This window comes from Prionailurus viverrinus, chromosome D1 (genome assembly GCF_022837055.1).
Source record: "Prionailurus viverrinus isolate Anna chromosome D1, UM_Priviv_1.0, whole genome shotgun sequence".
In the NCBI taxonomy this organism is placed as follows: Eukaryota; Metazoa; Chordata; class Mammalia; order Carnivora; family Felidae; genus Prionailurus; species Prionailurus viverrinus.
In genome coordinates, this window is record NC_062570.1 from 58590859 (window position 1) to 58605502 (window position 14644).

The window sequence follows — 14644 nt, forward strand, 5'->3', positions numbered from 1 at the left end:
TTAGTCTAGCTCCAGTAGTGGCCTTCCTGGATTGTTTACTATTGTTCCCCAGATTGTCACCCTGTTGTGATGCTGGGCAGTATCTAGAGCTGATTTTCTATGCTCGGCTTCAGATTAAATCAGCCCACTCTGGCTCCAGTCATCCTCTTGGCCTGGCCTGGCCTGCTCTGACGGAATTACTCCCAGGAAGCTGGGGGTTGGGAGATAAGGGCAGCTCTAGGCTAAAATGCCACAGATTCTCACGTTCTTAGTATGGTTCAATAATTTTTCCTGAATAATCCTTTCTCAATTTGATGTATGTATGCCTTTGGTTAATTTTCAGAGGCCTGAATTGGTTGTTTTTGACAATTTTATCCAGTTTTGTTGCTTTTTAGGGAGAAGGTTTGCTGAGCAATTTAAGCATTCCAGAATTTCTGTCTCCTTGTATTATTTTTGGCATCTTTATTTTTATTGAACTTTAAAAATTCCCCAGCTAGACCATAACCTTCTTTGGGCAGACACCATCTTTCTCTTTTCTGTACAGTACCCATCCAAAGGGCAATAAACATTTGAGCTTTCATTCCTTTATCTGTCAAATGAAGTTAATTTGCATTGTTTACCTCAAAGTATCAAGTGAAATAGTAGTTAAAATTTTCATAAACTGTAAAACACTTTGTAAATGGTAAAATTCTTTGAAAATTTTAAAGTAGTTTGCAAGCTACAACACTAATTGTTAATGCTGCAACCTGTTGTGCATGTAGTACTTCCAAGTATTCATCCTGAATCCATGGGCTTTTTTTTTTTCCCTTGTCATTTTATGCTCATAGGTTTTACTGTTGGTTTGAAAGAAATAGTTCACGTGTTTTTTGGGGGAGCAGCAACAGGTCACTTGCAGAACGGTCTGGGTATGAAAGCTGCTAGCTGCACCAGGAGGGAAGTTTTTAGGACCTGTTTTCTCTCTCACATGTTATTCTGGCTCACCACTGTTTATTCTGCAATTAGAAAGGTGAACTACCAATGGAGGCTAGTGTGGACAATAGAAATAAATACGGAGAGATGTGGAGTCAAGTAGTTCACTGGGATATGCCAAGAAGTGGCAAGCACTTTGACGCTTTTTTCTGAGTTGTCTTTTGGAGAATATGAAGGATGGTTCATTATTCATTCAACTACTATGTATTTAGTATCCATTCTGTGCTGGGTAATATTTTGGGTGCTGGGGATACAAGACAAACAGAATCCATATTGTTATGGAACTTACTCTAGTTGGGGAGAAAATAAATAGGTAAGAAAATATATAAGGTGGTGATAGGTATCAATAGGAAAGGTAAAACAGGATGATGGGACAGAGAATAACATCTTTGGAGGAAGTATTTTAGGTAGGTGGGTTAAGGTAAAGAAGTCATTTCTGGTAAGAGATGAGACCTGATTGAAGTGAGGGAGTATACTATTTGGATATCTGGGGGAAGGGCATTCTGGGTGGAGGGAAGAGCAAGTGCAAAGATCCTGAGATGTAAGCATGCATGCTGTGTTCAGAGAACAAGGAGGTCATTGTGATTGGAGTGGAGAAAGCAAGGCAGTAGTAGTAGGAGTTGCAATCAGAGATGTGGGCATGTGAGGTCAGATCATAGAAGGCCTTGTAGACTTTTAAAAGGATTTTGGATTTTATTCTGAATAAGATGAGAAGGAAGCTATTACACAGTTGTGTTCGCTGGCACAAGAAATGTAGACTTGCTGTGGTTCAGCCCCAGGAAGCAGGGGCAACTCCATACTTGGCTCTGGAGAGATAGCTAGGAAGGATGTGCACAGTGGGCACTTACTTTTCTTACTAAAGAAGTGAAATCAGGTCGGATGGGTAGTGAGTGTATGGCAGCTGAGACTGTAGAAGTCAGGCAGGCAGTGCTTTTATTCTCTTGTAACTGACTGTGTGTGCCCCGCTGGGACCCAGCAGGTAGATATGAACTGCCTCCATGAGAGGAATCTGTCAAGGTCACAAGGGATCCTGAGTTAAAGGGAAGGGCTCAGGGCCTGCCATTCCAGAGGAGAATCGAGTGCTGGGTTTGGGAGACTAGGAACTTCATCTAGCATGGTGGAAGTAGCTTAGACATTGGAATCAGACAGACCTGGTTATGAAACTGACCTTTCTCAATTCTTAGTAATGAGACTTTGGTTAGTTTGCTTTATTTCTCTAGACTTAAGTTTATTTATCTATAATACAGTGAAAATAATACCTATATTGCAAGATCACTGTGACCTTTTAAGACTTATAGGGACTTAATAAGGTAAGTCTCTAGCGCAGTGCCTGTCATCTGGTAGATGTTCAGTAAATAGTAGCTGCCGGTAATAGAGGTAATATTTATAATATTGGTAATGGTTAATCCCTACACAATACCCATTGTGTATCAATCATTGTAGTAATGTACTATCAATCATTGATAGATTGTACTATCAATCAATAGTAGTATTCTTAGGTATCACAAATTTAAGTCCAAATCCAAATTTGTTTTTCACTCCCAAACATGCTCTCTTCATAGTTCTCATCCCAGTAAGTGGTTATTTTTATTATTCCAATTTTTCAAGTTAGCTTTGGAGTCATCCTTAATGTCTTTCTCCTTCTCATACTCCATATTCAATCCATTGGTAATAGCTGTCAGCCTGTTCTTCAAAATATATCCAAAATATGACTACTTTCCACCACCACTATCACCACTGCTACCACCCTATTTCAAGCCACCATTATTCTTCATCTGGATTATTTCAAATAGCATCCTGACTAATTTCCCTTCTTTTCCATTTGCCTTCCTGCCATCTGATCTCAGCTCAGCAGCCAAAGTAGTCTTAAAATGAAGTCAAATCATGTCACTCTTCTGCGCAAAATACTCCAGTGGCTTCTTATTTCAAATAAAAAACAAATTCCTTATACTGGTCTACAAGGCTCTGCGTGATTTGGCCCTTATTACCTGTCTGATGTCACTGTCTACTCTTTTCCCTTTGATTCGCTGCTTTCTAGCTAAAGTGGCCTCGATGGTGTTTCTCAGACATAGTTCCACTTCAGGGCATTTGCATTTCCTGTTTCCTCTACTTGGACAGTTTTCTCTCAGCTGTATGGCTTGCTTCTTCAACTTATTCATTGCTTAGATGTCACTCAATGACACTTTCTCTAGCCATTTAAAAAATTGCACCTCCCCTCCCCCCACCAGCACTCCTTGTCTACCCTCAGTGGATTTCTCTACTGCATTTACCACTATCTGATGTACAATATATTTTACTTTTTAGAAAATTTTGTCTCTCCTCCTCTCCCAGCTCAAGTGTAGGTAGGAATATTTGTTGTTCCTCTATCAAGTTTATGTGGGACAAATGACATTTGGGAAAGAGAGTCTCAGGCATTGTCTTCAAACTGTTTGGGCTTCACAATCTCCTTGGAAACATAAATGCATAGATTCCTAAGCCCTATCCCATAGAGCATAGAGAATATTGTACACCATGTGAAAGAATTTGGATTTTATTCCCAAAGCCTTTGAGGAGAGTAACCCATCCAACCTTTGTTTTAATAATGAATATCAAGGATGAGGTAGACTGGGTTAGATTGTGGAAAAATAGACTTCTTGGCACTGTTGTAGTAGTTTAGACAAGAGATGATGAAACTTAAAACAGGGGCAGTAGGGTTTTTCAGGAGCTCATGATCAGGTGTGAAAGAGTGGGTGGCATTTAGGATAACTTCCAGGTTTTTGTCTTAGGTGCTAGGTGGATGGATTGTCAGTAACTCTGAGACAGGCAATACAGGATGAAAGAATGGGGCTGGGAAAAGATTCTGAGTTTACTTTTGGGTATGGTGGGTTTGAATTGCTTAAGGTGTGATCAGGAAGAAATGTTACGAAAGTAGGGTGGGTGTGGATGTGTGGTTGAGTGTTACGTTATAATAATTATTGTGAGAAAATGTGGATTTGGAAGTTACTAGGTTTCATGTGTCATGAACTAATCTAGGCAACCATTAATCTACCTTTGTCTGTATAGGTTTGCCTATTCTGGAAATTTCATATAAATGGAATCATGTAATATGTGACCTTTCGTGACTGGTTTCTTTCACTTAATGTAATGTTTTCAAGATTCATTTATGTTGTATCATGTATCAATACTCCATTTCTTTTTATTGCCAAATATTTCATTGTATGGATGTATCACATTCCATTTATCCATTCACCAGTTGAACATTTAAGTTGTTTCCCTCTTTTGTTTTTGTTTTGAGAGAGAGAGTGAGGTGGGGGAGGGGCAGAGAGAGACTCCCAAGAAGGCTTCATGCAGAGCTTGATCCCTGACTGACCATGAGATCATCCTGAGCTGGAATGAAGAGTTACATGCTTCGGGGCACCTGGATGGCTCAGTTGGTCGAGGGTCCAACTTCGGCTTAGGTCATGATCTCACAGTTTGTGAGTTCAAGCCCCACATCAGGTTCTGTGCTGACAGCTCAGAGCCTGGAGCCTGCTTCGACTTCTGTCTCCTTCTGTCTCTGCCCCTCCCCACTTGTGCTCTGTCTCTCTGTCTCTCAACAATAAATAAATGTAAAAAAAAAAAAAAAAAAAAGTTGCATGCTTCACTGACTAAGCCACCCCTGTTTCCATCTTTTGACTATCATGAATAATGCTGCTGTGAACATTCATGTGGACATGTGTTTTCATTTCTCTGTGGTATATACCTAGGAGTGGCATTGCTGGATTATATCGTAACTCTGTTTAATTATTTGAGGAACTATCAGATTTATTTCTAAAGTGACTGTGTCATTTTACATTCCTACCAGCTTTGTATGAGGGTTCCATTTTCTTCACACACTTGTCAACACTTTTTGTTATCTTTTTATTTTAGCCATTTAGTGTATAGAAGTAGTATCTCATTATATCATTTATATAACTTCTTTGAAGAAATGTGTGTTCAGATCCTTTGCCCATTTTTTAATTGAGTTATTGGCCTTTTTATTATTGAGTAAAGATAAGAGTTTTTTTTTTTCCCCCAAAAAAATTTTTAATGTTTATTTATTTTTGAGAAAGACAGCGACTGGGGGAGGGGCAGAGAGAGAGAGGGGGACAGAATTCGAAACAGGCTCCAGGCTATGGACTGTCAGCACAGAGCCCAGTGCAGGGCTCAAACTCATGAACCGCAAGATCATGACCTGAGTGGAAGTTGGACACTTAGCTGACTGAGCCACCCAGGCACCCCAAGATAAGAGTTCTTTATATTTTTTAAATACAGATATTTATATTTATATACAAATATAATACCCGGGGCACTTGGGTGACTCAGTTAAGCATCTGATTCTTGATGTTGCCTCAGGTCATGATCTCAGAGTTCATGGGTTCTAGCCCCATGTCGATCTCTGCACTGTCTGTGCAGAGCCTGCTTGGAATTTTCTCTGTCCCCCTTTCTCTCTGTGCCTTCCCCACTTGTGCTCTTGCTCTCTCAGAATTAAAACAACAACAACAACAACAACAACAACAACAGCAACACCTTAAAAAAACCCTAATCCCCTATCCTATACAGTTGACCCTTGAACAACATGGGTTTGAACTGTGTGGGTCCACTTACGCGTGGATTTTTTTTTACCGTACAATAATACTGTAAATGTATTTTCCTTATGATTTCCTTAATAACATTTTCTTTTTCTAGCTTTATTACAAAAATACAGTATGTAATACATAGACAAAATACGTGTTATTCGAATGTTTATATTCTCCAGTCAGCAGTAGGTTCTTAGTAGTTAAGTTTTGGGAGAGTCAAAGTTACATACAGATTTTGGACTGCACAGGGGTTTGGCACCCCTAACCCCTGCATTGTTCAAGGGTCAACTGTATATGGTCAGCAAATTTCTCTCCTTCTCTGGGTTGTCTTTCACTTTCTTAATGGTGTCTTTAAAGCACAAAAGTTTTTAGTTTTGATTAATCCAGTGTATTTTTTTTTCCTTTGGTTGTTTGTACTCTTGGTATATTTAAGAAACCATTGCCAATCCAAGGTTACAAAGGTTTATGCCTATATTTTCTTCCTTCTTGTATGAGTTTTGTATTTCAGCTCTTTCATTTAGGTCTTTGATCCATTTGGGGTGCTAGTCTTGACCCTGCCCTTAACTTGCTTTGTGACCTTGGGCTGTTCATTACCTTTTTTCAGCTTCACTTATTTCATCTATAAAGTAAAAGTTGTTATGTGTGTATATATAGAGCAACAGAAAACAGATCAGTGGTTGTCACAGGCTGGGAATCAGTGGGAGGGTATTGAATACAAAGATGAGAGAACTTTTTGGGGTGATGAAAATGCTTTATATTTTACATGTGGTGGTGTTTGTATGACTACACATTTTCAGGGGTCATAGAACTATATACCCCAAAGGGGTAAGTTTTACTACATGTAAATTATACCTCAATAAATCTGTTTTAAGAAAACCTTACAACACCTTTATAAAGTATGTAATATTTTCCATTTTGAGGCTAGAGGAAACTGAAGCTCAGAAAGGTTAGTGGCCTGTGGTCCCACATTTGGTAGGTGGCAGTGCTAGGCTTTGAACCTAAATCTGTCTGATCATAGAGCTTGTGATCTTCGTACTCATGTTTAGTCTGTCCCTGAAACTATTATGAGTATGTGGATTCTCTTGTAAAGGGTTGACTTACCCTTGAAAGCCAGGGACCGTCTCTTCCTGCAAGCAGCTTCCCCAGAAGTGGCTGTCACATTCTTAATCCAAATTTTGAACCCATGGAATATCTCATTTCTGTCAGTCATCAGTAGGGCTTGGAATCAATGCTGTTGTGGAGTGCTCCCCAGTCAAGATATCCTTTTGAGGCTGAGGCCCTCATTTTGGAGCAGGGGGAAACCATTTCCAAAGTTTTTGAGTTTCTTTGGTTATGAATAACATTTTCATACCTTGCATAATCAGCAACATGGATTACCTTCTTATTAGGAGCGTGACTAGATGTTTACAGGGCCAGTTGTGCTGCTTAGCACTTTAACAGTCTTGCTTACACCACATTATTTAGCAAAGAACTATTTGGGTAGAAGAGAGACCTAAGGCAGGAAAAGTGTACAAGTTGTCTTCTGTGTTGTTGCTGCCATCACATCATCACCATCATCATTTACATGTGTGCACCACCTGACGGTTGGTGGTGTATTTTGACATTCTGAGATCTTTTTTAATTCTCCCAGTATCTGTTAAGGAGAGTGCTTAAATTTAGAGAGAGAATGTTACCTGGCCATATTCTTAGATAACTCTGGATGCAAGGGGTATTTTCTCCTTAAATTGTGCCGAAATATATATATATCCTGTAACCTTCATCCTCAAGTTTTCAGTTCATTTACTGGTAGTAGTTTAATCTAGCCTGTTGCCTTGGGGTCATTTGCCAGGGCTGCCCATTGGCTACCTTTCAGGAAGTTCTAGCCTCTGGAATTAACCAGTAGCATTTTCCTTTTTGCCTGTTTGACCACCCTGCCTTCCTCTCCTTGGGAACCCATCTTTACTCCACCTCTCATTCCAGAAGCCTGGAGAGACTTAATTAATCTCAGAGCAATTGTCATCAAGCCAGTTGTTGACTGCCTGTCTTGACATTTGACTTGTTTCCTGTCCTGAGGTGCTATAAGAGAAGTTAATGACCTAAAAAATTGCCCATCCATCATGTGAGCCTAGTTAGGAGAGAATTGTTTGATTTTTATGAAGTGTAAGTAATATATTTGTAGAGACAAGTTTTTCAAACATGTACTGGCCTATGTGTCAGAGATGGTTCTCTAAACAAGATGGGACAAATGGGCTGTAAAACAGAGTTTAATGACAGATTTTTCCATTAATCAGAATGGAGAATGTGCTTCATTAAGGTAATTAACAGAGCACTTGTGCAGGTGATACTTACTGCACACAAATTTCCAAGTTTCTTTCTGTTGAACAAATTTTGAAAGAGATCTTGACTGTGTTTTGCATTAAAATTCTCAGTGGTGATAAATTTCCATTTTTCCCAAATCTGTTAGTAACTGGTATCTTGTCCTCTGCAGGTGCAAAGGGTTGGTGAGACACTTGCTGCTCTTCCTAATAGTCTGTGTATTTGTTGTTTGGCTCTTACACTCCCCTGATGAACAGTAGAAGTGCATCCTTTCCCAACTCCCGGACTGGCATCCTTAGCATTGGAAAAGACCTCAGAGAGCCTAAACTAATTGATTTGACATCACGATGTTAGAGTCCGGAGAGGGGAAGTGACTTGGCCAATGCCACACAGTATACCAGTGGCAGAGTCATCTGTGGGATAGTGGGTCTGGTTCTGAACTAAAAGCCAAAAGGTCTGGGTTGACATTAGGCAAGTTGTATCACCTCTCTGCTTCTCAGTATCTTCATTTGTATAAGGAGAAAAGTGTATAGCATAGGGCCAAGTACAAACAAATGGCTTTTTGCTTCTTTCTGCTATACCATGTTGTTCTCTGTGAGTATAAGTTGAAGATTATAGAAGGGAAACTGATGTCAGGGAAAATGAACAATCAATAATCAGTGCTATTTTCTTTGTTTCTGTATAGGATCCTCAGTCTTCCACAATGAACCCTGTTTATAGCCCCGTGCAGCCTGGGGCTCCTTATGGCAACCCTAAGAACATGGCCTACACAGGTAAGTGGTGTAGTTTTGAAAAACGGTGGTTAAGGGCATTACCAAATAACTTGCTGAATGACTTTTGGTATGCTGTGCCTCCAAAAGCCCTGGTAAAGCCCTGATAAAGCTTGGGAACTTGTAAAAGAGAGATATGTCTGGGGTTCAATGGAGATGGAAATGACATTCTTACAACTAAGGATTGTTGAATTGTCATCTAGGGGAAAGGAAGGGAGGTAACATTTATTGAATACCTACCATGGACCTAGCCCTGTGATGCACAGTTTCACATATCATGTTTAATTTTAAACCAGTTTTTCATGGTACAGCTTCTTATCACCATTTGACAGTTGAGAAAGCCATAGTCACAGTAAGAGGCCATAAAACAAAACCAAAAATAGATATTTGAGCCCAGGTCTGCTGATCCTGAAAGCTGATCTTTTTCCTGAACTGCATACCAAGCTGTTTCCTACTTCACTCTTTGTGTATGTTGTCCCTCTGTCTGGACTGCCATTGTCCCCTGATAGCATCACCTTGTTCTTTAAGAACTCTGCTCTGAGCTCAGAGAGCACTCTTCCTGGAATCATTCTCTCCCATACTTGGCCTTAGGCAAATTTTTTTAACCTTCCAGAGCCTTTGTATTGCCATTATAATATTACCTTCTTCCTTCCTTCCTTTCTTTTTTTTTTTTTTTTTTTTTTTTTGTTCCTCACACGTATTCTTTATTCTAGGTGTTTGTTTATTTATTTATTTATTTTTTTTTTTTTTTAAATTTTTTTTCAACGTTTATTTATTTTTGGGGGGACAGAGAGAGACAGAGCATGAACGGGGGAGGGGCAGAGAGAGAGGGAGACACAGAATTGGAAACAGGCTCCAGGCTCCGAGCCATCAGCCCAGAGCCCGACGCGGGGCTCGAACTCACGGACCGCGAGATCGTGACCTGGCTGAAGTCGGACGCTTAACCGACTGCGCCACCCAGGTGCCCCTAGGTGTTTGTTTTTTTAAATTGAAGTATAGTTGACACACAGTATTACTTCAGTTTCAGGTATGCAACATACTGATTGGACAAGTCTATCTGTTGTGCTGTGCTTACCACAAATGTACTTACCATCTGTCACCATACTACACTATTACATTATCATTGACTATCCCTATGCTGTCCCTTTTATCCTTGTGACTTAATTCATTTTATATCTAGAACCTGTATCTCCCACTCCCCTTCACCCATTTTGCATCCCCCATCCAACTCCCCTCTGGCAACCATAACCATTAGTCTGTTCTCTGTATTTATAGGTCTGTTTGTGTTGTGTTTAATTATTTTTTAGATTACACATATAAGTGAAACCATGGGGTATTTGTCTTTCTCTGTCTTACTTCACTTTAGTGTAATACCCTCTAGGTCCATCTGTGTTGTTGCAAATGACAAGATCTTTTTTATGGTTGAGTGATACTCCATTCACACACACACACACACACACACACACACGCGCCCCACATCTTTTTTATCCATTCATCTGTCAGTGGACACTTAGGTTGCTTCTATAATTTGGCTATTGCAAAAAAATGCTCCAGTAAACATACAGATGCATATATCTTTTCAAATTAGTGTTCTTTGGGTAAATACACAGTAGTGGAATTATTGCATCATATGTTATTTCTGTTTTTAATTTTTTGAGGAACCTCCGTACTGTTTTCCATAGTGATGACACCAGTTTGCATTCTCATCAGCAGTACACAAGGGGTCTTTTTTTTCACCAACACTTGTTCTTTTTTGTGTTTTTGATTTTAGCATGAGGTGATATCTCATTGTGGTTTTGACTTGCATTTCCCTGATGATGAGTGATGCTGAGCATCTTTTCATGTGTCTCTTTGCCATTTATATATCTTCTTTGGAAAAACGTCTATGCAGATCCCTGGCCCATTTTTAATTGGATTATTTGGGGTTTTTTTGGTGTTGGGTTATGTAAGTTCTTTATATAGTTTGGATATTAACCCCTTCTTGGGTATCTCATTTGTAAGTATTTTCTTCTAGTCAGTAGATTGCCTTTCCATTTTGTTGATGGTTTACTATGCAAAAGCTTTGTGTTTTGATGTAGTCCCAGTAATTTATTTTTGCTTTTGTTTCCCTTGCCTTAAGAGACATACCTAGAAAAATGTTGCAATGGCCAGTGTCAGAGAGATGTTTTCTTTTAAGAATTTTATGGTTTCTTGTCTCACATTTAGGTCTTTAATCTGTTTTGAGTTATTTCTGTGTATGGCTTAAGAAAGTGGTCCACTTTTTATTCCTTTGCATGTAGCTGTCCCGTTTTCCCAGCTACATTTATTAAAGAGACTGTCTTTTCTCCATTGTATATTCTTACCTCCGTTGTCATAGACTAATTAACCATATAAACATGGGTTTATTTCTGGACTGTCTATTCCATTCCATTGATCTATGTGTGTACGTTTGTGTCAGTATGATACTGTTTTGATTTAGGGCTGTCATAAGGATTAAATGAACTAGTGTAAGGCACTGAGCATATAATATCTGGCATAAAGTAAGCACTTAAAAATGTTATTATTTACAAATAAATAAAGATGGGTAAAACATATAGTAATAGAAATAAATAAGAAAATGTATTTAGATTGCCCAGCATGGTGCTTAGCATAGCATGGGCCTTCAAGAATACAGTGATTATAGATCCAAGGTGAAGGTAACAATATGAATAAACACATGGGGAAGTAAGAAGGTATGGTCAGATTACATACAGTCATTACTTGAGATTAGTTGGAGTAAAGAGCAGGAAAGGGGAAACGTGGGGGAGCACCTGGCTGGCTCAGTCAAAAGAACATGCAACTCTTGGTCTGAGAGTCATGAGTCAGAGCCCCACACTGGGAAGGAGATTACTTTAAAAAAGAAATAAAATCTTTATTAAAAAAAAGAAAAGGGGAAAAGTGGGAAATGACACTCAAAAAGTAGATTAAGTCTTCATGGCAGGATTGGAAGTGAAAGAGGGAGTAGAGAGTTTTGTCCCAGAAGAGAGTCATTGGCAGTGAATTTTGGAATGTATTGGTTCCTTCTTATAACTTCGCACTTTACTGTGTATCCTAACTTCCTAGACAGAAACTTGAGGGTTCTCTAAGTGTCCTTTGTCTAATTGTTCCATACTTTGCTCTGTAAAAACACTAGGAAGGTGCTTCAGAAATTCCTCAAATAATGTGATTTGATTTATTAAAAATATTTAGAACTATTTTTATAAAGTATGTATACAAATAAGATGATCAGTGTGTTAAGCTTCTAAGAATGCATGTTAATTTTTAAAGAAACACAAATAGTCGTAGCTACTTGTGGTTGTAAATCAGGATTTTCTTAATGCGAGGCAACTCAAAAAAACATTCAAATATGTTGGATGTTGAGCCTGATATAACTATAGCTGTTATTACTTTCAATTTCATATGTTTATGTTTATCACAACAGCCTTATTGTCCCTACTTAACATTAATAATAAATATTTTGAAATTTCTGTTTGAAAATATTTACGATATACTAAAATTGTTGTGTGTTTACTCTAAGAAATTAATGCCAAAACCAGGACCTACCGAGCAGTAGTTGCTCTTTTTCTTCCCAGTTTAGTGTCTCAGCAACCCAAGTCCCTTTGGCAGAGAGGACTGAGCCACTTTGGCAGACAGAGCCCAGGGGAATCCTGTGGGTTTCCTGTGATTCTGGCTGCATTCATTCTCACTGAATTGCTAAACTTGAGAAAGAAGAAAACAGTTGCATTTATCTATTGATTTGCTCAAAAAAGATTAGGCTGTGTGATATATTGGGAAGGAAGTGGACCTTGTTTCTGCTTGGCATGTAGTATAGAACTTGGTAAATGTATTTTGATTGAATGAACAACAACCAGGGGCGCCTGGGTGGCTCAGTTGGTTGAGCGTCTGACTTCGGCTCAGGTCATGATCTTACAGCTCGTGAGTTCAAGCCCTGCGTTGGGCTCTGTGCTGTCAGCTCAGAGCCTGGAGTCTGCTTTGGATTCTGTGTCTCCCTCTCTCTCTGCCCCTAACCCACTCACATTCTGTCTCTGTCTCTCTCAAAAATAAATAAACGTTAAAAAAAAATTTTTTTTTGAATGAACGACAATAAGATTCAGATCCCAGCTCTGTTAGATAATAGCTAGGTGACTTTAACCTAGCTTAACCTTGCTTAATCTCCCTTAACTTAAATTTCTGTTATAAACTGAGATAATATTACTTACTCCATAGGACAGTTGTGAAAATTAAGTGAAATAATTAGTATTCCTCCCGAGGGAAAGAGGGAGGAGTGTCTTTGTTTCTAAGCCTGAAACTATGTTTTAAGTTAATTTCTCTGCTGCAGATTCTAAGGCCACATAGGAAGAATAAACTCCACACAAATAGAGTAAGTTCAGACTTCACATAGGCCAAGGTTTCAAATTCTTCAGGAAACGTTCTTTTTTAAGCCAAGCTTCCATTGTCTCTGTATTTTTGAGTCAGTTTTTTTTTTTTTAAATGTTTATTTATTTTTGAGAGAGAGACAGAGTGCGAGCAGGGGAGGGGCAGAGAGAGACAGAATCTGAAGCAGGCTCTAGACTCTGAGCTGTCAGCACAGAGCCGGACATGGGGCACAAACCATGAACCATGAGATCATGAGCAGAGCTGAAGTTGAATGCTTAACCAACTGAGACACCCAGGCACTCCCCCTTTTTTTGAACTGACAATATGATTCTTCCAAGATCCCAGCTTTTTTTTTTTTTTTTAATTTTTTTTTCAACGTTTATTTATTTTTTGGGGGACAGAGAGAGACAGAGCATGAATGGGGGAGGGGCAGAGAGAGAGGGAGACACAGAATTGGAAACAGGCTCCAGGCTCTGAGCCATCAGCCCAGAGCCTGACGCGGGGCTCGAACTCCCGGACCGCGAGATGGTGACCTGGCTGAAGTCGGACGCTTAACCGACTGCGCCACCCAGGCGCCCCCGATCCCAGCTTTTTAGAAGGGAATTCGAGTTCCGTTGTCCTTCCCAGGGCCCAACGCCTCATCTCCCACCTCCAGTTGCAAAATAAAGCAAGCCCTGTAATTGCCCAGACCAACATCAGCTATGAGAGTTAGTTTCCTCTTCAGTTTTTCACTCCTGGGGATTTCTTTTTCTTTCTTAAAATCTCAACTCTGCTTATGTTTAGTATATGACATGAAGTGTTTGTTATCCAGCTTTTCAAGATGTTATGTGGTAAGTAGATTTTCAGGTTATCTTCTCCATAGTGCTGGAAATAGAAAACCCAAGTAAGATAATTTATAAGTAAATGCCAAATGGAATGCATTAGAGTAAACATTTGTTATTGTTAACAACAGTAATGGTTATGTTAAAGAGTATTACCATTTGGCAAACACATGCTGAGTACTTTCTATAATTAATCTTATTAATCACAAACCCCATAGGATCATCTTTTAATGGTGGTTTAATTGGTGGTTTAATTCAGGTCATAAAACTTGGCCAGTGTATATAGCTTCTAAAAGATGAGGAAATATCAGGTCTTTATGATTTCGAAGTATATGTGCTTCCTGTTATAGTAAGCTGATATGTTTTAAAATATGTGCTCCTTTTACTGTTCCCGGTGATAAGCTAGATGAGAAGGTTGTTTTTTCAGTTTCTAGGACTAGGGAGCCTTACCTTGGAGGGGCTAGAAGCCTGCTTCTGGCCAGCAGTTTGGAATAGGCTAGTGAAGGGCAGTAGAAGCAAAAGTGGAAGGTCAAGTTCATTGTGGTCTCATCTGCCTCAGAGGTAATGGGGTAGTGGCCACATAGAACAGAGGTTGGAAAAACTGATTTGAAATTCTCTGTGGAATCTGAGACGGAAATAAAATATAACTACACAATTATGATTCTGACATCAGTTCTAATGTGTGGGTTTTTTCCTCACACCATGCAATTCTCCAATACCAGTCAGGTATCCTACAGTTCAACTCAATTCTGATACTATCTACTTGGAGTTAGTGTCAGATTCCACAGATTGAGGGCTCAATCCCACAACACTGTCTTTATTTCAGATGCTAATCGCACGCCCAAGTTGTTACCTATAC

General features: G+C 39.3%; 1 protein-coding gene across 3 annotated transcripts in view; it reads left to right on the forward strand.

The window, feature by feature from the left end:
• The window catches only part of FAM168A (family with sequence similarity 168 member A), a 200001-nt gene that overhangs the window by 128085 nt on the left and 57272 nt on the right, over positions 1–14644 (forward strand). For all 3 annotated transcript variants that reach the window (XM_047877052.1, XM_047877051.1, XM_047877053.1), the window contains one exon: positions 8506–8593. In XM_047877052.1, coding sequence (XP_047733008.1) covers positions 8524–8593 — 70 coding nt within the window. In that variant the 5' untranslated portion in view covers positions 8506–8523. The remainder of the gene's footprint in view (positions 1–8505; positions 8594–14644) is intronic.